This window comes from Hypomesus nipponensis, chromosome 22 (assembly GCF_054491055.1).
Source record: "Hypomesus nipponensis isolate SF chromosome 22, ASM5449105v1, whole genome shotgun sequence".
Classification (NCBI taxonomy): Eukaryota; Metazoa; Chordata; class Actinopteri; order Osmeriformes; family Osmeridae; genus Hypomesus; species Hypomesus nipponensis.
Window position 1 is genome coordinate 12238589 of NC_140382.1, and position 25473 is coordinate 12264061.

Here is a 25473-nt window from a genome sequence, read left to right on the forward strand (position 1 = left end):
CCGACCCATCTGATTGGCGGAAATTAACAAACGGAGACGCGTCAATGAAGCTCGAATTTCTGCGTGAGGTTGATACTTTGCTAGATCTGTAGAATCCCTACACAAGACTGTTTACAGTAGGAATCATATTCCGGTATTATATGGATCTGGTCAATTGTACAGCCTGTTTAGAATTTAAGTATCTGTGCCTGCTATGTGAGTGTTTGCCTATGCTGAATCAAATATAGACAACAAGATGCTAGCCTCCCGACACATTACATTACTTACACGACATTAGTGAAAACGTTTGGTTCAACAAGATGAATACCTCAAGAAGAAGCGAAAGTGAGTGGCAGGGTATGGTCAGCGAGGTGAGTGAACCAGGTGTCGAAGATGAAGGAATCATGGAACACTGAGCTATCGTTGTTCGCGAGCCAATGATGCACTGCTTACCCTGCTAGCTAAGCTAGTTCCGAAATAACACCGTCCTTTGGCTTGTCCCGAACCTTAGCTAGCCTTGGACGATAGGTAAATAAATGTAAAGCTTCTAGTTAAGCATGTAATGTCAATATTTTACACATTATTTACTAACTTGAAGTCTTTGTGTGGTACAAAAGTCGTGTCATATAGGGTCAAATGCGACACCTGTGTCGCATAATTAGAATGTTAGCACGCGCACGTCTGATTCTTTTCCTTTATTTTTTTTTAAATTAAAATAGTCGGCATGGTGTGGTTTTAATAGGATTATGTAGTCTTAATACTAAGAATACTCACAACCCATGTAGAGATATGGCTCACATTGATTAAATGCTATTGTTGGCTACTTTTCATACACAATCGAACATGACAGTTTGATGTAAAATTACTTATTTTTATACCTTCAGTTTCTGGTGTGTAAGCGCAAGTTAGAGAGCAAGAAAGAGGCCCTCCTGATCTTGTCCAAAGAGCTTGACACTTGTCAGCAAGAGAGAGACCAGTACAAGCTGATGGCCAACCAGCTACGGGAACGACACCAAGGCCTGAAGAAGAAATACAGAGAACTCATCGTAAGGCCACATCTAGCATCGCTTTATGTATTTCTTGATTCCAGACTCATCTACAAAAACTAACCATGTTTTTATATATAGGATGGAGATCCCACTTTACCACCTGAGAAAAGGAATCAAGTGAGTTGTTATTAAGCACACAAGCGTCACCTAAGCTGAAGACTGAGACCAACACTGTTGTCTAGCCTCTGTGTGTTGACTAATGTCTTCATGCAGACATTGAAACTTGCGCTCATGTTGTGCAGGTGAATTTGGCCCAGCTACTGAGAGACTCTAAAGACAGGAGTAAGACGCTGTCAGACGAGGTCAAGGAAATGAATCAGCGCTTGGCTGAAGCCCAAGGAGACAATAAGGTAACCTAAAAATAACAACATTGACATACATACTGGAATTGTACTTGTACTTTTCACGCTACTCTGAATGAACAGCGTGTAATCTGTCACACCACTAGTGCATTTTAAATCTGACACTATATAAGTGACCTAACCATGTTTACCCCACCTCAGCTTCTACGGATGACCATTGCTAAACAGAGACTCGGGGACGAAGAGGTTGGAGCACGACACTTCCCTGCCTATGAGAGGGAGGACTTAGTCCAGCAGTTGGAGACAGCCAGGGAGCAGGTACACGATGGGTCTAAGACTAAGTTAGCTATGGCCGGATGCTATCTAATTGGGTTACTATCTATGACTACACGTGTTACGGGGTTACAGAGTGAGTTGACCCAAATGCAGGTGAAACACACCACAGGATGAAGGGATCAAATAAAGGTATTCAATGAAGGACTATGAGAGAAGTGGAGAGCCTGGCCGGTCAGGAAGAATGGGCAGGGTAAGTAGGATAGGTAGGCAAACAGGGTAGACTATAAATCACTGCAGAGCGGCCTGTAACTAAACTGAGCTTGTGTATACAGTAACAAACAATCTGGTGAGTGGATGTAGACCCAGAGGAGATGTACTGTCGAGTTGATTGAAGGCTGGTGCAAATACTGAACAGGTGGAGTGGAAGACATGATCTGAATCACTGGAGCCACACTCACACATAGACAGAGAATGGCAGAGCAAAACAGGAAACACAAGGGAGAGCCAGAAATCACAGCCGGGACTGTGACGATATGTAGCAAAAGCATTTTAGAATAACAGTTCTGAGTTTGGTTGCAGGTTTTAAGTTAGGGCTAGGACAATTAAAGACAACAGAAGTACAAAACATGGCAAACCCAAAGTAATTTATATTATTATAAAGTAATTAAACAGTTGTTTTATGAGATTGGTTGAACAAATGCTTTCATTGTAATATTGAGTTCCCTCTGACTTGTGTCTCATAGAACGAGGAGCTGGAACACAGCATGAAGGCTCTAACGGACGAGCTGCATGATGTGAGAGCGGAGCGCACTGTGTTCCAGGAGAAGGCCCAGAGGCTCAACCGGGAGATGAACCACATCCTGGGAAACCCTGAGACTGGGATGCTGGACATGGATGCACTTTGCATGGAGAACAGGTGAGAGGGAGGGAGGACAGCGATAAACAGTAGCTTGAGCTGTTTGCATATGCACCGTCTTATCTTACATTCTACACAGTGGAATCGTTTGAGCGATTTGTTGTGTTGGAAGTGTCCTTGGAGTGAGCGGATGTTGTTCTACTTGCAGATATCTACATGAGCGCTACAAACAGCTGCAAGAGGAAGTCAACATGCTCAAAACAAATGTTGTGAAATACAAGGTACTGTACTGGAGACATGGAGACTGGAGATCACAGTAATTTTCTACAGTTCTGTCTTCAGATGATCACCAACATTGTACTGTAGTACAGGTTGAAATTCCATTGTAGGTGGATATTCCTAGGAATTTGGCATATTGAAAATTGCACAACTACAAGAGTGTAATGTTTTTATTTGTTTCACATTGTCAACTTTTTTAGAGTGCTTTGGAAAGTAAGAAGAATGCTAAAATGTATGGAAAATCCAACAGTAGCGCGCTCACAGGGGTACTTTCAGCCAAACAAGGTAATTCTTTAACTATACTCAATACCTACACATGGTATAATACCACTGGTGTCAAACAGTAACACATGTCCCATCATGTCTAAGGCCCATACTTGCTGTGGTACAGTCATTCCCCATGTTATTATGTTGTTATTCATAGCTGCCACCTTCAGATTTTCACCTTTACACCAGAGGTAATGGATTTGTTATGTCTTTCATGTACAGTTCAGGAGTTGTTGCTTTCGGAGGAAAACGGCTGCAGTCTTCCGGTAACGTCCCAGTCCATCTCAGACCTCAAGTCCCTGGCCACAGCACTGTTGGAAACCATCCATGAGAAAAACATGGTGATTCAGCACCAACGCCAGACTAACAAGTATGACTGTTATTTCCTGACTGAGTTAACTTCCATTATCAGATTTACCTCAGGAAAAACAACCTTAATACACAACAGTGGCCAACATAGCAAACACATTTCATGCATTCTGTCTTGTACATCACAATTGCACATAAACAACACATATATAAGCTTGTGTTGAAAGTCTTGTATTCATATAAATCATTCCCACTGTGGACAGGATTCTGGGAAATCGGGTTGCAGAGCTGGAGAAGAAGCTGAAGACCCTGGAGGTGTCCGGGCTGTGGAGTCTGCCAGGTAGCTGCCTGCCACACACCACCTGACATGAAGAAGCAGTCAGTGGGCATGCTTTGTTTGTTGAAATTGGACACTAAAACATAAATGCGCTTCCTGAAACTCGACATACCTCGGACTGTGTTGGGCCTCCACTGAAACGTTTAGAAGAAAAAATGAGTTGATTCAATTCTTGTTGCTGTCTTTCGCTGAGTTTGTCGTCTCTCTTCTTTTTCCATGCTCTCTGTAGGCTTGACATACAATGTATGTCTTGGACTGTCTGGGAGTATGTTTCCTCTCAACTTACCACATTTCTTCCTGTTTCCATTATTTCCATCCCACCAGTATATCAATTATTTACTTTGACTTACTGTTGCCCTCAGATCTTGAAATAAGTGGGCATCCATTCTCAAGAATTTTAGTATAATGCCATTGCAGACAAAATTATTAGGCTTGCATTTCAGGCTATATAATAATTATCGTGCCAGTCATGAAGACACTAAGCCATAATGCTGCAGCTGTCATTAAGGTCTCAGTAACCTAAAACCTGTGCCCACATTGTTATGGTGCATGAATGCACCTTTCAGTGTCTCAATTTTCAGTCAAAATTCTTTTTGGTCTTGAGAATGGAATGCAACTCAGGGACATTGTAGGGCAGTCATTCCATTTGATTGAAGCGCACCAGTAGACCTATTTCAGTCATGTCTTGTCTGCCATCTAGTATACCTAAATAGCATCCCATCTTTACCCCAAAACACAGACATCTAAGACTGTTTGACATTGGATGCCACTCGTTTTTTAAGGTTTCTGTGTGACAAAAAAGCTTCTGATGATGATTTGTATAAGGAGGAAGAGGTGCCATCATCCTGAACGAAGTCCAGCAACCTAGAGAGCAGCCAGTGTCACCAAACCCTCAAAACCAAGAAGAAGTAAGCGTGAAGCAAGAAGGAAACGTGGAGTCCTATACAGGTGAAGGACAAGCTGAATATATAGATGTATAATTCAAACATTTGTTATTGAACATTCTTGTTGGGTATTCCTTTGTAGATGACCTTGCTTACTCTTTGGCGACTAATTTTCATTCTGTGACCATTCTGTGTTGTTCCAGTAGATGGCAGTGCAGCAACTGAGGGGGGACTGACTGATTTGCCTTGTACGTCTGAAGTGCAGAGCCAGACGGAGGGGATGCTAAGCGACAGCAGCAAGAAGGAAGTGTCATCAGTGTGTGAGGACACGCCACACACTGTGGAGGAGGTCACAGACCACCTTCAGGCGGAGATGACAAACCTTGAGGGTCAGACAAGCGACAAATCACTGAGTACAAATGATTTCACCGATATGGCAACAAACCAATCAGATGAGGCTGGGTGGAGGGGTCCCTCTCCTTCCTCGGAGACAGACGTCGAGACGAACCGCACCTCAGACACTGTCCTCCAATCGGGACTTTCAATAGACCATGGGGGAGGATGGGCAGATAAAGACGTTCAGGGGGTGGGGTCTGTTGTGATTGACAGTAACGAAGGCCTGGCGACTGAGGAGGCAGATGTTCCGTCGTTAACCTTCAGCTCTCCCGGCAAAAACAATTTGGTGCATGAGGGAGAGAAACTTCCAGACTACAGGGCACAGCTGGCAGATGAACCAAACGAGGAGGAATCTGGAACAGCTAACAGTTCAGATATTCCAAATCAGAAGGAAAACATTGCTTGATAGTTTACAGAGATGCTGTAATTCCACACGTATCTTAAATACTACTACAGGTGCCCTGTACACCATGCAATAGCTAACATGCTACTTTGGGTATAGGCCTTCGCTTTTCTCTTGACATTAAAATGCACTGTGGGCTATGTGGCAGCCGTTTATAAAAGGGGTCCAGTTGAAAAAACTTTTGTCATTCTCAGTTTTCCTTTTTGTCTCAATGTGAGCTAAAGACCAAGTCTAACATTAATATTTATTGTGATGAGTTAGCCTCACTAAAGCTAAACGCATGCATGACCAATCATATACCATTTTATTTTTGTTTGATGTTCCATAGTTAATTATAGAACAAGACTATTTAGTTTACAATTTTAGTTTGTCTGTATCCTACGTTATTTTAATTTCAAAGCATAGGAAGGGATGACCAAATATTTTGTTCTAACACTATGTATAACACTCAGAATGTCATCTTTGATTTCAAAAGGTAGTACTATGATGCTATTCATTCATTCGTGTGTAAAACACTGCTTGATTGTCAGTTGTGACAAATGTCTTCTATATCAAGGCTAGCCTCTGAAACTTACCTTAATGTATTGTCACTAATCTGTTCAGATAAGAAACATGTCAGTCACACAGCAAATATTTAATGTCTACAAACAAAAACAATATGCACTGAATGTTACAGTCATGTCAAATGGTCTGGATCATCGAGCACCAGTTTCAATACTCTTACAAGCAAACACAAAAGAATGATGTACAAAATGGGGCGACAGCATAAAGCCCTCCACGTGCTTGAAATGTATTTTCCTGCAGAATAAATACTTTTTATAAAACAGATTTTTGGTCAATTTTATTTCAATTAACTGAAATCACCTATAAAAGTGAAATGACTAAATAAACATAATGAGACACTAAGACAAGCGTATTGAAATGTTTAGGTATAGAGAGGATACCTGGTCAGACCAGACCTCGTCAGGAGAGGCGTTGAATACACTTGGTCACAAGAGGGTGTGTTGCACTACATTCAGAACAAACTTTTAGTTTGTTTTTATGTAAATAAATGCAGTGACAATAAATTGCATTGTTATATTGACTTTAGATGCACACCGGATGCATCCCTCACTGCCCTCTGTGCACGATTTGCAACAAAAGAAGTTAAAAGCACGTGTTAAAAATATCCGTTTTACCATGTGCCAAAATTACTTTCTACTCTGCTCCCTTAGCCCCGGCTTCTCTGCTGTCGTTGTTGGTACTTCTTCCACAGTTTTGGTGTAGAAATCCCAATGGAACAACAGGCTATTCTCCTTCCAGCGTTTCCATGGAGCAAGCTCCCTGCATCTCCGCCTTGCCCAAGGTCATCCACCCCCTCGTGGACCACCACCGCCCGCCCCAGCACCGCCCGCCCCCCAAACAGGGTGGCCTCGGAACCAACACTTTGGTGGATCTTCCCCTGATCTGCTACAAAGTTTCCAAAGTCCCCTGGGTGGCTGGGGTGAGGGACCCTGTAGGGATTGTAATGTCCACCTGTGGAATCACACCCATCGCTGAAGTCACCGTACTGGTGGATGTGGATGGCTCTGGGCAGGCTGGTTTGACCAGGGAAGCCATTAAGATGGAACTGGACACTTAGAGCCCCTGCTGGGTACTCCTGTTTGAAAAGCACATGACCATACACCTTAGGAAGACCCTCAGCCAGCTTGGTGCTGGGTCTCATTTTGCAGACAGCATATAGGGTCCCATTGAACTCCGTGACCTCTGGCGGTGCTATGGCCTCTGATTCAGCTCCAACTGTGTGGGTGGAGGAACACACCTGGTAACCCAACAGCACAGCCAGTAGCACAAGACGACACATACATTTTGTTGTTTGCAGCATTGCCGATGCCCTATAAGAAATAAGTTAAATACATCAATTAATATACTTAAATCCTGAGCATCAATTCATATACATCATTCATAATCCTGTCAAGATTCTGAGGTGATACTGTGCATTGTACTTTAGTGGGTTATTCATGCTAGCAACAAATGCATAAAAGTCCAAATGTTTCGCCTACATTAGGCTACTTACATCTTTGACAAACGTCGGATCGAAAACAAGTGCATCTATGTCGCAGCTAAAGCAAATCAATGAAAACGTTTTTTTAAAGAAAAAGGTCAGTGCTTTGCATGAGATGTTTAACTTACTTGATAAGCGACATAATGCAACTTCTTCTTGAAATTATGTAACAGTTACAGAACAATTTTTTTTTTTATTCACGTTTGTGTCGACAGCAGACGTAACCTGTGGGTGGAGTTAAACGTGTCACACAGACATCCAAATCGGGACATTGGTTTAGTTTGGCGCAGACCCCTCAAAAGAGATTCTGATATGCGATTACTTTTACCAATGTAATTCTGCTCCCTGACCCCGCTTTTTACCAATAGTTGGATAAGGTAAAAAAAAGGGCTATAGTCGGAAAAAGTCCACAAAAAAGGAGAAAGATCGTGAAACGGGTAGCCTATATAAAACAATGAAAAAGGACAAGACGTCAGATGTAAAAACCATGTTAGGCTATAGTGTATTCACCAACGTTTCAAGTAGGCCTACTTTGAATATTTTAATAATCTAAATAGTCTACGGTGTAAATAGTGTCTCCCTTTTGTATAGCAAAAATGTGTCACTAAAGATTTACTTGTTGAATGTCTTTAAACTTTTATTGTTCTTTGAAATTGCATAATCCATCATGAGGTCAGACTATTGTGCTATTAAAATAGTTCTTTCTAGATTAGTGTGACCATCTCAATGTTATGTTCAGACAATATTGTCTGCCAGCGATTATTGAGCCATTTTGTGTACAATGACACATTTTGTGTCATTCTTTGGTTTGAAAAAATGTTATTTCTTTCTTTACTTTAAAACACAAACATTTACATTTTGTATTGATTGTAAAAACTGCAAATGAATTGTTGAGAAGAAATATGTGATTACAAAACAGTCCCTATCACATCCTGTCACAAGGCAATTGTTATACATCTGCCACAAATAGGAAAAAATCTACCATTATAATAAATTGCAATTTTCAAGTACTGCTGTTGTATGCAAAACCACATTCATAATTATTAAGTTAAGTATTAAAAATAGTATGAATAGTTTGAGCAACAACATTTGAACAAGTGCATCCCTATTTTCCGAATGGTACGGTTTTATTAGGCGGACTCCAGGGAGGAGGTGGTTCGTCTTGTAGGATCGCCTGGATCTGCTTCTCTTTTCTCTGTCTCCTTTGTTGTTGTTCTTTCCTTAGCTGTGGGAAATAGTAACAACACATATAAATAAGGCAATTTATCAACTACTTATAAATGCACTTTATAATCTTATTGTCTATAACCCTGTTTCCCCATGGAATAAGTACTTTTACATATTTTAGTTTGAATATATTTGTGTACATACCAGCCATTTTTCATACATCTCCAAGGCCATCCTGTCTCTCTCTTCTTTTTCATATCTCTCCTCCTCCTCCTTAATCTTCTGTTTCCTTCGCTCCATCTTCACTTTCTCAGTGATAACATCCTTCTTTTTTTCATCCCTGTATCATTTCAGGAGAGGATAGAACAATCCTGAAGATCAATGTTTTCATTTGAGACATTCTGGTGAGTGATGGCAATGCAGTTCACATTACATGCTGTATGATATGTGACATTGACAAATATGAAAGTAGTCTTGCTGTTTTCAACATCAGAAACACAGAAAATGAAATCCATATTGAATCCCATGTCTTATTTTTGTTGACTCATACCAATTTGAAACAGCAGATTTGCATTCTCTTTTTCTCTCCTCTTCCTTCTCTTCCTCCTTCTGCTTGACTTTACTTTCAGCCTCCTTCCGCTTTCTGTATTTCTCTTTGAGGATCTCATCATGCTCCTGTTTCCACTTCTCAAACACCTACAAAGATCCTTCCATTACTGAACGCACCCATAAAACACTGCCGTTTTCACCACATTATCCTGTTAGTCCTACTTCAATATCAAGTTGTGTTACATGTAAAACCAATGCACGATACCCACTTTTTTCGACGACTGTTTTTTCTCTTCTTGTTCATCAATTTCTCGTTGCTTTTTTCGAGTTGCTTCTTGCTTTTCTTTGATTTGTGCTTTGATGACTTCTGATTTATTTTCTTTCCAAGCGTCATAAGAAGCCCTGGCATCTTCTGTTTTAGTTTGTTCATCCTATGGTCACATGGAAGACATGCAAATATGTGCACATTTTTGTACACAAACAATCCTTCGAACTCTCGATGGAATGCTATTTCATCACAACGCAACCTCACCTTTTTCCTTTTTTCTTCCTTTAACTGTTCCTCTTGTTTCTTCAACCTCATGGTCTCTTGCAATTTCTTTTGTTTCTTTTTAAGCCACTCCTGTCGTTTGCGCACACACACAAAAACCAGTCCCATAAATACAACGGTCAGGTGCACATGTACACCGCCATCTAATTCATCTCATGCATTGGGTGTACTGACATGACATCAATCAATGAGATCTATCAAGGAATCCCCTCGTTTTGACCTGGTATATGGCTGCCCTCAGGGCATCAGATGCTTCTGGTTGGGCCTCTTTCAGGGGAAGCTTGCAGTCCAGGACTTTGAGCGAGCCCAGGTACTTGGATTCCACTGTGTAGGAGCTCACGCTCCGGGATTTCTGTATGCGTTTTGATTGGCCGCTTGAGGGTCTGAGTGTTGAAAATATAAAAAGGGCTATCAATAGAGGGACAGACAGAAATCTTCTGTTACCCAATTCTGGAATACATATACTGTAATCTGTATCTGGGACTAGATGTTCTAGACAGTTTGAACAGAATAGTGAGTGCCAAAGAACAATCAGTTTTTTTAGAAGACACAATAATACAAGATACAAGGCAAGTAATCAAATGTATCAACTGACCTGATATCAGATTTTTCACTCGTATGACTCAACCTGCTGGTAGTAGGTTCTAGATGATCCACAGAGTCCCCCTGTACAGAAAACATTAAACAAAATACACAATATTACAATCTGTATTAATACTGGTGGTTTGGTTTAACTAAAAAGCAAAAAAATTAATGTACCTTTTGAAAATCAATTACAGGAATAACTTACTTGAAATTCCTCAAATGACGAGGAGTACTTTCCACCCTGATCTTTAATGTCCTCTGAAATGTTGCCATCTATGAAATATCAATGCAAAAAATCATGTGAAACACTAGTAAAAAATATCTTCAGTTTAGTATTAAGTGTATGGAAATCCTAATTGACTCTCATAATTTTATACATCATAAAAACAGACACACACAAAAAAGTTTTTATAACCTTTACTCCAAGAGTCTTCAGTGGATTTGGAGAGAGCTTGTGACTGTTGACTTCCAGTTGAGGCAGAGGACTTGGTAAGTTTGGATGAGATTGAGTGGTCTCCTTGAGAGCCCTGTTTTAACAAACAGTAAGATATTCTTGCCTTACATCAATGTGTGGGCAAGTAGCAATTTACAGGTATTCCAACCATCTTAAGTTTTATTATTCATAGAAAAAGAAAACATGGCGCAACTTACATCAGTGTTATAAAAACAAACAAATATTGAACATATTTAAATGAGTAAAATGGTAAAAGATCCAACATTCTCAGAATTGTCCTCACTCACTTGTGGACTGTGGCTACGAGTAGTAGACAGCTTGCCAGAAGATGAGGTTGTGCTGTTGCTGGCCATATCGGAGGCTGACAGGGGGAGGGACACAGAGGAGGTAGGAGCCCTGCTGTCCGGGGAGGCAGGATCCGCTGCCTTCTCCTCAGCCCGCGGGCTTCTCCTTATAACAGTCCTGGAACGTGGTTTGGGTCTGGGAGGATCATTCTCAGGCAAACTATCTGGGTTTGACAAGATTTAGGAAGAAACTATTGTTTCGATACTTTGAAACAGTACTAATATTCAAAATGTTTCTTTTTTTTGCATTTCAAAGCCCAAACTGTTATTAACTTCTAGTGCCGTTAAAAGGAACATTCAGGCCTATTACCAACAGTTGAGAATTAAGGCATAGTTAGTCAATCCAAAAAACAGACAGAGAGGCTGGGGCACAGACTTTTACCTGCCAGAAAAGTGTGTGTTACTTCTCCAGCCAATGGCTGTGGAGAAGGTGGCTTCTGTTCTCCAACCACTGACCCCTTCTTCTCCTCGCTACTCTCAGAAGACATGTGTAGCAGAGTCTCCACGTCCACTCCATCTGAGGGCAAGGGCAAGGGAGAATCCCACTGGCTGGTCTCTGAGGTTCTACCTAACCTGGCTTCAGATGGACTCTTCCGTAGGATTGAGGAAAGAGGCGAATCCCAGTCATAATTCTCTGAGGCTCTGGACTCCTTGTTGTCATGTCGAGAGCTTTTAGGACGCTGTGATGGCGAGGTGGTGTTTCGCTGACTGTTGTCTCCAATGGTGGAGTCAGTCTGTCCATTGTCAGGGGAGGTTGGCACCACATCCTGTAGAGGGGATTCGTTCACCCTCCGAGTTTTCATAAACGACACCTTCTTCGGTCTCTCATTCTCTCCCTCATCATCTGACAGCTGAAAGTCATTGATTTTGGCTTTGCTTTTCCCAGCCTTAAATGCATCAACACGCTTTTTTCTTGAACTCAGAAGTTCTTTCAGAACATCTGTGGACATTGCACAAATTTATCAGACAGGTTTTGTCATAGTATTGTAAACAAAAATTCTGACAGGATTAACTATACTGAATTATCATTCTTACCATCCTCATCACCATCATCATCAAAGTCATCTGAATAGGAATATTGGTCAGACTTTTTCCTCGCTCTGAAAGACACAGCAGCCTCCAGTTCATCCTAAGAACAAGTGAAAATAATGTTTGTCAGAGGAATTCTTAATGTGTGTGGAGGTCGATAATTAAAGATCAAGCTAAAGACCAGATAAGCCATGGACAAAGCAATTACAATGTGAATAAGTTACTATCTATTTTCTACGAAGGCACTTATTATACATGAGCTGGATAGTCTAGTACAGTAGTAGATGGATAATATTAGCTTCACATAGCTTCACGTGTGTAGCTACAGTTACTGAGTCAACTTTATATATATTAGGCTTTCGGCTTGCTTAGACAGAAACATTAGCTAGTGTGTTATACATTTGTAGCTACAGTACTGTAGGCAGCATTAACTTAAGCTATCGTAGCTAGGTTCTATCGCTACTGTATCTAGCTTAGCTGTACCTGGAAAGTTGTTCTCCTTGATACCTTCGGGCTTTTTGAGTGTGCCAAAGTTGTGCTGAAGTAAGTATCTGTCATTCCAAGAGGTTCGAGAACAACAGCAGCTAATACTATTTGACAAAAATATCAAGCTGTGTACCAAGCTAACTCGCGGACCAAATGTGTTGTCAGTAACCTATGGAAACGGGGGCAAATTAAACCCTTCCAGGTCATTTTTCCCCCGTCTGTTGCACATGCGCATGTTCCTTTCTGACATTTTGCATGCTACCAGAGCATTCTCTGATGCTACCCTTTTGAGCACAAAGCTAGCAGTTGAACTTTAACAGAATATTTGTAGTGTGTAAAAATCCCCCAAATCTGTTAATCAAAAATAGTTTGTTAACTTGATTGGTGATACATATTTTATATAATGTTCACTACCTAAAAAATAAATGAAAACATTCCTTAGATTAAATAATCTCACTTTAAATTGAAAATACATTTTAAAAAATTAAGAAAAACGGTAGAATGATCACGCATCTCGATTGTCTGCTCTCAATCTCGTCACAAGGGGGAGTAACACTACGGAAAATCTGAAACATACAGTGTACTTGAACCTAAAAAGGGGGAGGCACAAAGACCAGTCATGTTAATAGCAAAATCCAGCTCTGTTATTTCTCTGTCCCTGTCTGTTATTGACTATTTTAGGATGCACAGAGTGCAATAACAGACAAGCTGTTAAGTGGGAATTGTTGGGATTAGGGGACTATGACTATGTGTGTATAGTAACCATCCTTGACTCCTTACAATGCTGCCACTTTTATTCAGCGAGCTCATCTACTAAAGCTACATTGAAGGATTGAGGCATAGGCTACACATTCTAATTATTTCGGCATCAGCACCGATTCCCTGCCATCTGTACAAAGCGTTACGCAATACTTGAAAACATGCTTCATATTTGTCTCTTCTCATTTTCTGTTTACTATTTGCAGAATTTTTACAGCTACTGCGGGAGCTAATAAGACAGAACAAAATAGAGGGATGGATGGAGAAGAATATACAGAAAAGAAAGAAGAGACTGGAAAATATAAATGTATAAAAATGCAATCTCTTCTTTGGTGCACATAGGCTATGGCTTCAGGGCAAGGCATATCAGTCATGCATACTATAGCCCATGCAGGGTAAATTGACCTTGGGTTTAAAATATAGTCTTCCTTGCAAAGCAGAACACAGATCTGTAAGTCACTAGAAAGCTGTGTGTCCATTATCATTCATGTATACCTCCAAAATATCCTTAAACAATATTTAAGGGCAGCCATAGGCCCACTGTGAAATGAGGGTGATTCTTAATCTTCTGTGATATTTGCATTAGCACCAATTTCATTGCATAAGCCTTTCTAAAATGTCAGTGTGAACATATTTCAGGAATTCCTACTCCAATATTCATTACTTGTGACAGAGGCCTTTTGAACTGTTGCTGTCCAGTTGAACAATTGAAAGTCAATGTATGCAGACAATCCCCATAGAGACAATGGCATGACATTGAATATTCATCATTAAACCTTCCATCAACTATTGTATTCACTCCGAAGCGAGCATCTAAGTCACTGTAAAAAGAAAGGTTTGTAACATTGCTCCATCCACCGTAATCACCCTCCTCCACCCTTTCGTTGTTACGTCCACCTCTCTTGCTTCTCTTACTTCTTCATAACCATTTATTTCAATATTCACTTCAAAGTGTTCACTATGAATAATACAGCTGTGAGGAATAGCGCTTGATGTCATTTTTATTGAACTTTTATGATAAATGGCTTTCTCTAAAAGGACCCCAAAGATTTACCTTTAGAATACTGTCCTATCCACTGGTCTACTGTCAGTTATTCGATGTGTTGAGGTCATAGTTCACTGGGGCTTGTGACAATAGCCAGATGTGTTTCATAGCACAGCACTGTATATCCGTCCAAATGAATGACCTCTATTTTCTTGAAGAATTTACTTGGAAGCAACTGATATTTGGGTGACCAATCTCTCTGTTTGCAGACTTTTGCTGGCCCAGGATGTACTAACAGTTGTAAGCTCTCGCATGGAGAGGAAGCTCAGTGTTTTAAACACAGCGTGTTGTGTAGAGTTATGAGTTGTGTGGCTTCCTAGCCTCATCTCTGCTTTGCGTCAGCCGAGAGCAGGGAGAGACGTTAAAAGGCTACCGACAGTAAGACAGAACATGAATGGTCTTTGTCCACGCAAAAACTGTATCAACCTATGAATGGAAATGATTCCCGAACTGTCAAAATTTCTGAAGGAACGGAACAATGGATTAGCCAAAATGATTCACCTGCAGTTCTTTGCCTCCCCACTCTGGCCTTGCTCATTAACTGTCTGAAGGCTCATCTCAGCAGGTTTGCTTTTTGCACGTCATAATTTACCCAACTGAGAAAGTAACCTTTGTTATTCATCGGATGAAAGAGATGGGAGAGTCTTGACAGGAATATTACATAATCCTTAGATGTATGACATGCTTGCACTAGTATCCTAATTTACCTAAACAATCCAGATGGATTTCCTCTGACTTTCTACAAAACATCACAAACAGGTTGTTTAAGTCAATGCTTGATGTTCAGTGCCATCTACATGTAGGCTACAGTACAAACAAAGACTAACTGATTAGCAATATACACTTAAACGGTGATATATATACACAGGAGTATTGACACAAAAGCTCTGGTGTATCTTTGGCTCACTAAAAGGCCAGCATTGACAAGACCGCCGTGAAAACATTCTAACATCTCCGCGCATGGGCGAGGTAGAATTCTCCTGTGACACACGTCCCTCTCAAGGGAGAAGCATGATCTTTTTGTGTCACTGAACCATGTGCTGCCTCTCTGCAAACATTCCTTATAGTTGTGAGATGGACGACAGCTGTGTCCACACATAAATTAACAGACTTACCCCCCCCAATATGTTGCGGTTGGGGGTCTCAGGTTGGTTCTTTGCTATTAGTATGTAGCATGTGCAGTGGCCATTTGTATTCGCAGTGTAAACAAATGACACTAGAGTATTCTTAGAAGTATCTGGAGTCTGGATATGTGGCAGATACCGTGGGAAACTGATTGTTTATCATAGAAATCCTACTTTTTAGGACAAAACCACAAAATAGGAGTTCTGCTACAGTGTTGTTTTACATTTTAAATGTGAATTACACAGGCAGAATTATATTATAGTAGTAATAAATATTTTGATACAGTTAGTGGTCATTTAATGCCAAATCTTAACAAATGAAGGAAACATTTCAGAATTTCAATTTAATTTTATCGACCATCTTTATGGTTTGGATCTGTGATATTTTTTGGGGGGAATATACGTTTTTATTTTTTATTTTTGCACTACATCTAAACAACAACTGAATATTAAATTAACATAAAGTCTCCAACAGCCTTTTGAAGGGTAGGCTACACCCAAAAGGATATACAGTATTGTAGTTCTATAACTATTTAAGTGTGATGCATCATTTCCATTCCCTTATATGAAAGGGTAGATTTTCAGTCTTGTTAAAAGAGAATACATTTTCTATTCATGATCGTCTCTATGCTGTTTCATTTAGGAACGAGTCCTTAAGGGGAGAGAAAATAGATTATGTGTCCTGTTTCTAATGTTTTGCTGTCCATTAATGACCTCGAACAAGCTGATACTCCTAAATCCACACAGGCTTCACTTAAGACGAATGGCTCGCTTTAGTCCAAGTCACAATAGGTAAGAACTCAAAATGGCATTGATTCAGAACAGCGTGATCTGTCTTCCATTTTTTCAATGCATTACTGTTTGAAGTAAGATGTGATTGTTACAAACTACCCTTAGATCCTAAAGTTGTGCCCTAGGTCTAAGGGTATGTTCTGGTCCTTGGTTCCTATCCCATGGTTTATATTCACTATCTAGTTCCACAGTGCCAATCTGGAGTTATTTCATAATTTCAATTAAACATCCATCTTGGCAGTCCAGATGTTTGAAATCCCCAGGGCATTAAATCAGTACCTCACCAGAAACACTAAGATTCCGGTGTACTGAAATGTTGTGTGCCAATGTTTTGTGCTTGCCACAGTGCATTTAGGGAATAGAGGAAAAAAGATGCTTTGTTAAAGTGGGATTTGAGTATAAATGGGGGGCATAAACATTGTATAGACACACCTTAGTAAAAAGAAACACCAACCAGAGACAATTAGGTACTTTCAATATATGTATTTCAAAGATTAGCTGTGTTTGCTTTGTGGTTGATATTTAAATTACCATTGAAGTGGCAAATCAGTCTTGTGGCTTCAGATTGACTTTGGATACATGTTGACAATGGATGTCATCCAGATGTGCCTCCAAGGAACGTTGCAAAGCTTTCAACTTTCCCTCTTGGTCCTTAGTTGTTTAATATTTTAGATCTGAAATGTGTTTGCTATGTCAGATTATAAAACTACTGCTCAAATAATCGGAAGTTTTTCATTTAACCTCAACTACAAAGCCAAATTTCATCAAATATTCAGTCCATCTTGAAGAACATCAGACCCCAAGATTCAAGTTAAAGAGGTCCGCACATACACACACATGCATATCACCACTAGTCAGACTCACTAGTCTGCAAGGTCACTAGGTGTAAGACCAAAAATATCTGGATAGTACAAAGTAGATATCCCTATGGATAACATGTTGCTATGGTATCAACATGAAAAAAAATCCAGTCACACACACACACACACACACACACACACACACACACACACACACAGGGAACTAGAATTGCTTATGTGTATTGTTAATAACAACTTTCCTCTTCCTTGTCTCTGAGTGTAAAATCTGCGCCTTAAATTAGTCCAGAGGAAGATCAGAGAGACATGGAAATTAGATTCTGTTTTCACGTCGACCTAAACCTAATCTCCCACTTAGAGAGTTGGCTGACTTTCCAGGCAAGATTGTGTAACCAAAGAGACAATATTGCATGTTCTCATACACATTGGTGTCTGAGCACATTCATCTGCTGTGAGAGTAAAAAGCTGAAGTTTCTATCCAAACGGATAAAGTGCAGTACAACACAAGGCATTTCCATACATCTATGCACTTGAACACACTTCAACAACATAGTGCTATATAAACAATTAAAGGATCAATATGGCCTTTTGCTGCCGGATTGGGGGGGGGGGGAGTTCAATTAGCTTAGTGTGACAAAAGCGACCGAGAGTGACCAGGGGTAGACAAAGTAACAAGGATGTGATGTTGAAAGGAAAAGGTTACAGCTTCTGTTTGAGTGGAAATCTATGAGACACCATTGCCATGGTTGTAGACGTGGCCAGATGAACAGACATACAACAGACGGCTGGTGTACCTTGAAGGTCAATTAAACTCCCCAAAAGAAGAGTTATCATGACTAGTGTGTTGATGCCATGTAGCATAATCATTAAAACTTTTGATTGATGACAAATTAAGCTTTGTTCACCACAGAAAGTTTTCTATTCTAAAACCACCCAGTCTTGCACATGATTGTGATTGTAGCAGTGTCTCCCTCTAGTTCCATGGTTCCAGTCTAGCTCTATGAGTCAACAAAATCAAATCAACTCTGTATACAATGTTTGGGTCTAGCTGGATAGGCCTTTCTCCCTCCAGGGCTCATCCATCTTTTTACCTCACAGATTAAAGAGGTAGGAAGAAAAGGAGAAGAGAAGGAGGAGAAGAAAAATCTGGATCCAAAATCTATTCCAACTCACTTTGAATTATACAAACCTATAGTGTGCCCAAGCGGTAGACAATTTGGCAAACTGCAATCTAACACATGCATTTTGAATTACAGATGGGATGAGCATTAAAATCTGGATATTGTGACTTATCTCAACCACAGCTGTTTTGTACAGCTAGCCTTTGGTGATTAATTGTGTGATTTCTCTTCAACCAACCAATTCTTCCAGGTTAAACAGTCTGAATCCCTTTAAATAACTTTGAATGTTACTTGAATGCCAGACCATTTGCACATTTGGCTCTATTGCAGCATTGGGTATGGGATACCCTTTGGAAAATTCACTGTAGTCACATGACATTGGGGTCAAGCCTGGGATCTTCCTACAGAAGGGTCAAAGCAGGGCTAGATTATCATATCCACAGGATGACTAATACAGCCTTCGCCCAGACTTGAAATGGCTTAAAGGGATAGTTCACCAAAACCATTGTGCCTTGTATGTATTTAGTTGATTTGGAGAATGTTGGAAATGTAGCTGTATAATTACTGCTGTTTTAATCAGTAGCATATTGGACAAGAGGATTCAGAGTTCACTCAAGTGGAGTCCATGCCGTATGTTATTATTATCATCCTTATTATAGGGATATGATCATGTTAATGAATTAGACTAATCATAATAATAATCGGTTCATGTAAGACTAATATTTATTCAATTATTTCATTTTTTTCATTATGGTTTCTGCCATGACTGACTGACTTGTTCTTACGTTATGTAAGATATTTGCCAACGGAGTGGAATGCAATACTAAACACATTTGTTTAGTATTGCATGGAAAGAGGCACATTTTTCAAATGATGGCTAAACCGCTGCACACATAACTACGTTAAACTACACACAATTCGATGAGATGAAACATAGGTGTGGTAGTTAATAGGTTCGGACCATTGACGATAGTCATTTCTTAACGATCAAAAGTCAATGTTACACAAAAAGAAGCCCCTGGCGACTCGCAATTTCCCGTGCGTAACGATGCGCTCAAAGCCGCATCCAACTCATTACGGTCCACTGCACGCGCAAGACGCCTGAAAGGCATTTCATACTGATATATATTTAAACGGCCAACCTACATGCGCATTGATTGGCCAGGTAGTGAATCTTCTGAGAGTTCCCATTGGCTTGTGGTGCTGGTTTTCCAGTCATCGCTTTGCTTCGTAATTTACTATGAATATTGTATGTGGATGTAGACTTGCTCCGATCATTTGAAATAAACGAAGAGAAGACAGTGGGCAGGTGTGGACAGTAGACTGCATTTTCCAAAATTGTTTTTATGCTTGTTAGTGCGAATGCCGTAATTGGAAATGGAGTTGCAAATCTCAGAGTCAAACGACCATATGAACATTTTCATTTCATCGGGAGATAAACATATTTAAGAATGTTTTGCGCAAAATTGAAAGATCTGAAAATATCTGGCGAATGCCCTTTCTCCAGTGTAAGCCTGAACGAGGAGCCCGGAGACTTTGAGGAATGTACAAGTGACAGTGATGCAGATGTGCTACCAATTTCTAAGGATGTATATGGAAATAAATGCAGCGGACTGCCTCAAAGAAGAACCAGCAGGACTAAAGTTAATCTTCATACGTTAGGAGACAGCATCCGAAAATTAGTATGTCCTGAGGTAAGTTAAAAGCTTTATAGACATCTTCAAAAGATGCAGCAGAAAGGCGCTTGAGCACGCTCATGAGCGCGAGGGTCTGCTCTTCGTTAGAAAGCACTGTCTGAATTCTGACCAACCTGTCGCCGTTTTAATGACTACACTATGCAGGATCCCTGTAAGTGGATTTGTGTTTGACATTCCTTTTTGGTGATCTACATTACCACAATATGTACTGGCCAGTATTAGTCATGAACTTGTTCACTGTGTTGTTTACAGTTTCAAAGACTACATTCTGCGTTCATACAAATGATGAAACAGCATACATTAACTATGAAATGGTAAGAACATCTTGGCCTTTTTTATCTGTAATTGGGAAAATCATCAGAAAAGACTGTGATTTGCTGTCACAGATCAACCTTTTCATTTACATATATGATGTAATATATGATGTATTATTTGACATTTTGGATATCCAGACTGTTATGATCTCTACCTTCTATCAGCACTCGGCTGGGTAGAAAATTCTGGGAAGGATTGTTGCTGTTTTGCAAATGTTTGGTCAAAAAGATTATTCATAGCACTGAGATCATGAGAGTGATATGTTGAATATGATGTTTAATGATGTAAAAACAGTGGCAAGTAAATATATTGTTTTCTTTAGCCCAGCAGTGTGGTATGCAGACATCTGTCAAAACAGGAGCATTGATAAACCAGAGCACTTACTGGAAATCATGACAACTGTTTCTAGCAAAACAGGTAAGAGACGTAAAAAAAGAAGACGAAAACTGCAGCAAAAAAGTGTGTGACAAAAATGCTTTGTTGTCCTCTCTGTATCTCTCTCTCAATCTCTCCTCTTCTTCACAAACGTAAGGTATTGAAATAGACGCTTTGAAAGTGTTGCTTGGTGAGGAACTCTTTAGAACATGCTACAAGGAGGACGGCCATATTCTGAGGGTGGTTGGAGGAGCACTCCATGACTTCTTGAACAGCTTCAACGTCCTCCTAAAACAAGGCACATCGCCACCGGCAACCACTAGCGACGCATGTGTTAATGAATCCTCAGTGCTCTGCTTGGACAAAGACCCTGGACTCCTCACTGTTTACTACTTCAACCCTCACCCAACCACGGAGCTCTACTTTCCTGGGGTGATAAAAGCAGCCGCCAGCCTACTGTACCACAGCTCTGTGGAGGTGCTTATGGAACCCCCCGGGGCCAAGGACAGCACCCTGCAGTCCAGCCCGCAGCCCAGACTCCTCTACTCGGTGGTAGTGAAGGACACCAAGAGCCTGAGCCCCAGTCCTCTCAGGTCCAGTTCTGCCGGGACCCTCCCCACCTCGCTGTTCTCCACCATCTTTCCTTTCCACCTCTTCCTGGACCAGGACCTGGGCCTACTGCAAATTGGAGAAGGCCTCCGGAAGAGGCTTAACAGGAAGGACAGCCCCAGAAGGCCTGCCACATTTCAGGAACACTTCTGTATTATTGCTCCCCAGATCAAGTGCACCTTCCAGGGCATTCTGACCATGCTCAATACCCAGTTTATGATCAGGATCAAGCATGGGACATCCACCAAGGACAAGACGGGAAAGGTAGGCATCGGACGATGTTTCCATTTGACTGGTTTGACCCTCAAATTTGACATCTGTGACTAATGAGGTATTACAGATCGCCCAAACTTGGAATTTATGTTAAAATTAGCTCAGAGAGAGACCCAAGTGTGTAGCCATTAATTAAAATTTGCAGTAATTAGTGGTGCACACCGCCTGAGGTGAATATCAACATGACTCCCCAGATGAGATCAGAGGCAAATGTCAAACTGTTTCACCCATTAAAGCCACTAATAGTAAGCTCTGTGCCGCCTGCTACACCAACTAAAAATAGATAACTTTATTCTGCACTGTCTGCCTAAATAATCCATCTTTCCAGAATGGCAACCTGGAACAATGATTTAATTGGTTCTCATCTTCCGTTAATGGCGTTCTTTCTAGCCCATGGACCTGAAAGGCCAGATGATCTACGTCTCAGAGTCCAACGCCATTTTGTTCTTGGGATCTCCATGTGTGGACAAGCTGGACGACCTGACCGGCCGTGGCCTGTATCTGTCGGACATCCCCATCCACAATGCCCTGAGGGATGTGGTCCTGGTTGGGGAGCAGGCAAAAGCGCAGGACGGCTTGAAGAAGCGTCTGGGCAAGGCCATGGCCGCCCTGGAACACGCTCACCTAGCACTGGAAGAGGAGAAGAAGAGGACCGTGGACCTTCTCTTCACCATCTTCCCTGGCACGGTGGCCCAGCAGCTGTGGCAAGGACAAACGGTGCAGGCCAAAAAGTTTGACCATGTCACCATGCTGTTCTCAGATATTGTGGGTTTCACTGCTGTGTGCTCGCGGTGCACGCCCATGCAGGTGATCACCATGCTCAGCGAGCTCTACACCAGGTTTGACCACCATTGTGGCGAGCTTGATATATACAAGGTGAGATTACGTGAGCAGTTCTGCCATCAATCCTATTTACCTGACTTTAATTATACTAATGCTAAGTATGCTAGTTTTATATTATCCCGTGTGACGGTTTGGCACAATGTGCACATTTAAGATAATTTAATTTGTTTAAGGAAAACAATATCAACATCATCATAAAGTGACAGAGAAAATGAATTATATTTCTAATTAAATTTCAGTGAAAACTACATGTTCCAGTCATACATTTATTTCCATGAAATCCATAAATGTGTGGTAAATCACACTTGTTTGTTGATTTGGTACAGATCCACAATAGTACAAATGCACAATTAGTGTTAAACTTGCGTAGAAGTAAATGTTTGGATTGAACTTTAAACAGAATGGCCCAGCTCAGAGTACACAAGGTCACATAAATTAAAAAAAGTTATTTTGAAAGGATAGTTTTCACAAGCCGTTGACAGAACTACAATCCCCTTAATTTTTATCTTGGTTTAAACGTGTTCTAGAACAGACAGTACTTTATTCTCTTACCCGCACTCGCCACACTCAGCACTCTCAGCCAAGTCCCTCTAATCTGCTGGGAGGTTTCCTAATATAATCAGTGTGTCAGCAAACTATAACAAAGAGAACGGCACATTTGACAAATATCTTGTAAAATACGCAGAAGACAGAAGGTTCCTTCAGGACCCCTGTTTCCATTCTGCATTTGTGGCTAAAAATAGTTTGACTTCAACCATACAACACACTGTAGCTTCTGAGTGCTTTTTCTGTGCTGCTACACACATCACAAACTCCAGAGTCACATTGTTAATACAAATGCTAAATACACTGTAACATTGTGGCTGACGGCCATTTTAAGATATTAGTTAGCCAAATGAAGTACTTAACGTTTGCACATTTTCTCATTGTTACAAATTTACAAACCAAAAAAAGCAAAAGGCAAAAATGTATGATTCTTCAGGAGCTGAGTATCTCACTAACACCTACTTAGTAAAATAAATCTAAACAATTTAAAGAAGTGCTCACTAAGATGAAGAATGTAAGACAAAAGCCAACTGCATTTCATGAAACTATCAACAAATAATCAAAGTAGGTTTGTGAAAGAGAAAAAGTAGGGTACCAAGCATAGCAGCTTCTCTTCACTAGAAGAAACATCAGGTGTGCACCCAAAAACTATAAAAGAAAAAATAATCTGATTCTGTATCTTGCAGAAGTGTGTCGTGGACATGTAACGGTCAAAAGGCAGTAACATGGTCGCCTCTCTGAAATTTGTCATCTGATTGTCTAGGTGGAGACTATTGGTGATGCCTACTGTGTGGCTGGTGGCCTGCACAAGGAGAGCGAGACTCACGCTGTCCAGATTGCACTAATGGCTCTGAAAATGATGGAGCTTTCTGATGAGGTCACAACCCCCACTGGGGATCCAATCAGAGTGAGTGTTGGGCGCAGCTTACTTCCTGAAGCACCATGCTGAGGGAAGTGGTGGCATATTATTGTTTACAAAAATAAACAATGTTTTCTTATCCAACCCTATGGTAGTTTGCAAAGGCTTCCATTGTACTAACTGAATGCTTTTAATTATAATGCTGAGTGTGAATGCACAGTTTCTTCAGAGTGAGAAAGGGCATTTAGATATTTGGAAAGGTCACAAAAGCACACTTCTTAGGAATTATTCACACACAAAACATGTCTTTAACAATCCTGGGGAATTCTGTTTTTCAGATGCGCATTGGCCTGCATTCTGGCTCGGTCTTGGCGGGTGTTGTTGGGGTAATGATGCCACGCTACTGTCTATTTGGGAACAATGTCACCCTGGCAAATAAGTTTGAGTCCTGTAGTGTTCCCAGGAGGATCAATGTCAGCCCAACAACCCACAGGTACATTTACAACCTACAATTTATATATGTATTTAATTTGGGGGACTTTTAAAATGTATATATTTGATAGAGACAGTGAAAGAGTGACAGGAAAAGGGGATGACATGCAGGAAATATGGAAAGGCCTTAGCCTATATGGTACGCGCTCTACCCACTGAACAACAGCCCCTACCACCTAAAATGTCCTTGAATAATTATTTCAGAATTGGTCTACTTGCTTATAGGCAACAAAGGTAATCATTATAGCCCTGCTTAGAGTGATGCAAAGTTGAAAACATTTAATCCGCCATATGCATTATATAAGACTTGTGAAAACAATGTGATGTAAGGTGAATTTGCTTTACAACTAAGTACTGCATTTCCATCTCACCAAAAAAATACTACTGCATGAGGTCACAACCATGAGTGCTTTGTCCAGTGGTAACCAAGTCTGTGAAATTGAACATGAATTGTGGACATATTGCTGCAGTAGGCCTATGTAACATTCTTCAATGCTATCCACATATTTTGTGTGTGATCTGTTTAAGACATAAACACTCGCAAGCTATGGTTTTGCTCTGTAAACGAAGGCCAGGGAAGGTGATTAGACAAAGTCCATTTCCTGTTCTCTTCTTTTGATAGAACCAGCATTTTGCTTGAATTTATGTTTCTTTTCCTCCATCCTTTTAATCCAGTTTGCTGAAAGATTGTCCAGAGTTTACATTCATTCCCCGGAGTAGACAGGACCTTCCGCCCAACTTTCCTGAAGACATTCCTGGAGTTTGTTACTTCCTGGAGGCTTCTGATCAATGGCCCCACCAAATTAAGAATGACTCTCAAACAGAGAAGCAGTAAACTTTGCATAAAATGCCACAATAAAACTGCATTGTGATATTAGAACATAGCCGCTGGATTTTGCTCTAGGTAACTTACTATATATCGCTTGAAATGTGGGGTTTTAATAACAGTTATTAGTTATGACATGCTATTTAGTGAGCACAATTTTATTTACATCACATTAATCACATCATTCCTTTGTCACAAAATGAAAGTTTGAACCACATAGTAAATTATGATCCCATGGCTAGATCGACTTGAATGTTCAACCATTCCAATAAACATTGATTACCGTTGTTATTGTTTGTATTGTAATCAAACTATTAATAAATATTGTGAATAACAGCCTTGGTTGTGCTTTTCATAGTGTCATTGGTTTAATTTTGTACATGAAAATAAGGACCATTCATATATTTTGGGAAAGTGACGATCTCACAGCAGCA

The 25473-nt window shown here is 40.5% G+C and overlaps 4 protein-coding genes across 10 annotated transcripts; 2 read left to right on the top strand and 2 right to left on the bottom strand.

Annotated features, from left to right (window-relative positions):
* Nucleotides 1-72: 72 nt before the first annotated feature.
* On the top strand, nucleotides 73-6165 carry LOC146236653 (coiled-coil domain-containing protein 149-like). Of its 5 annotated transcripts, none has more exons than XM_084687709.1 (13): nucleotides 73-350; nucleotides 864-1025; nucleotides 1107-1145; nucleotides 1271-1378; nucleotides 1532-1648; nucleotides 2350-2522; nucleotides 2671-2743; nucleotides 2942-3026; nucleotides 3231-3378; nucleotides 3581-3657; nucleotides 3884-3919; nucleotides 4480-4602; nucleotides 4742-6165. In XM_084687709.1, exons 1-13 carry the CDS (start codon nucleotides 300-302, stop codon nucleotides 5338-5340), a joined length of 1791 nt encoding a protein of 596 aa, XP_084543835.1. In that variant the 5' UTR covers nucleotides 73-299; the 3' UTR covers nucleotides 5341-6165. The 5 variants fall into 5 exon arrangements, with proteins under 5 accessions (XP_084543835.1, XP_084543836.1, XP_084543837.1 ...); XM_084687710.1 differs by having other exon boundaries at nucleotides 75-350; nucleotides 4745-6165; XM_084687713.1 differs by lacking the exon at nucleotides 73-350 and adding an exon at nucleotides 360-507.
* LOC146236654 (extracellular superoxide dismutase [Cu-Zn]-like) lies at nucleotides 5953-7626 on the bottom strand. Of its 2 annotated transcripts, none has more exons than XM_084687727.1 (2): nucleotides 7510-7626; nucleotides 5953-7211 (listed from the first exon to the last, which is right to left on the bottom strand). In XM_084687727.1, the coding sequence occupies exons 1-2, from the start codon at nucleotides 7521-7523 to the stop codon at nucleotides 6548-6550; spliced, it is 678 nt and encodes a 225-aa protein (XP_084543853.1). In that variant the 5' UTR covers nucleotides 7524-7626; the 3' UTR covers nucleotides 5953-6547. The 2 variants fall into 2 exon arrangements, with proteins under 2 accessions (XP_084543853.1, XP_084543852.1); XM_084687726.1 differs by having other exon boundaries at nucleotides 7394-7531.
* Nucleotides 7627-8002: 376 nt separating this feature from the next.
* map9 (microtubule-associated protein 9) lies at nucleotides 8003-12744 on the bottom strand. Its single transcript, XM_084687707.1, has 13 exons — nucleotides 12543-12744; nucleotides 12066-12159; nucleotides 11413-11970; nucleotides 10974-11194; nucleotides 10648-10759; nucleotides 10438-10505; nucleotides 10243-10313; nucleotides 9868-10030; nucleotides 9630-9719; nucleotides 9367-9528; nucleotides 9099-9244; nucleotides 8753-8888; nucleotides 8003-8606 (listed from the first exon to the last, which is right to left on the bottom strand). Exons 1-13 carry the CDS (start codon nucleotides 12615-12617, stop codon nucleotides 8487-8489), a joined length of 2016 nt encoding a protein of 671 aa, XP_084543833.1. The 5' UTR covers nucleotides 12618-12744; the 3' UTR covers nucleotides 8003-8486.
* Nucleotides 12745-19372: 6628 nt separating this feature from the next.
* On the top strand, nucleotides 19373-25320 carry gucy1a1 (guanylate cyclase 1 soluble subunit alpha 1). 2 transcript variants are annotated; one of them, XM_084687706.1, is made up of 9 exons: nucleotides 19373-19513; nucleotides 19712-19898; nucleotides 20154-20215; nucleotides 20539-20633; nucleotides 20749-21464; nucleotides 21864-22349; nucleotides 23626-23769; nucleotides 24060-24214; nucleotides 24889-25320. In XM_084687706.1, the coding sequence occupies exons 3-9, from the start codon at nucleotides 20184-20186 to the stop codon at nucleotides 25046-25048; spliced, it is 1788 nt and encodes a 595-aa protein (XP_084543832.1). In that variant the 5' UTR covers nucleotides 19373-19513; nucleotides 19712-19898; nucleotides 20154-20183; the 3' UTR covers nucleotides 25049-25320. The 2 variants fall into 2 exon arrangements, with proteins under 2 accessions (XP_084543832.1, XP_084543831.1); XM_084687705.1 differs by having other exon boundaries at nucleotides 19413-19898.
* The last annotated feature ends 153 nt before the right edge of the window (nucleotides 25321-25473 follow it).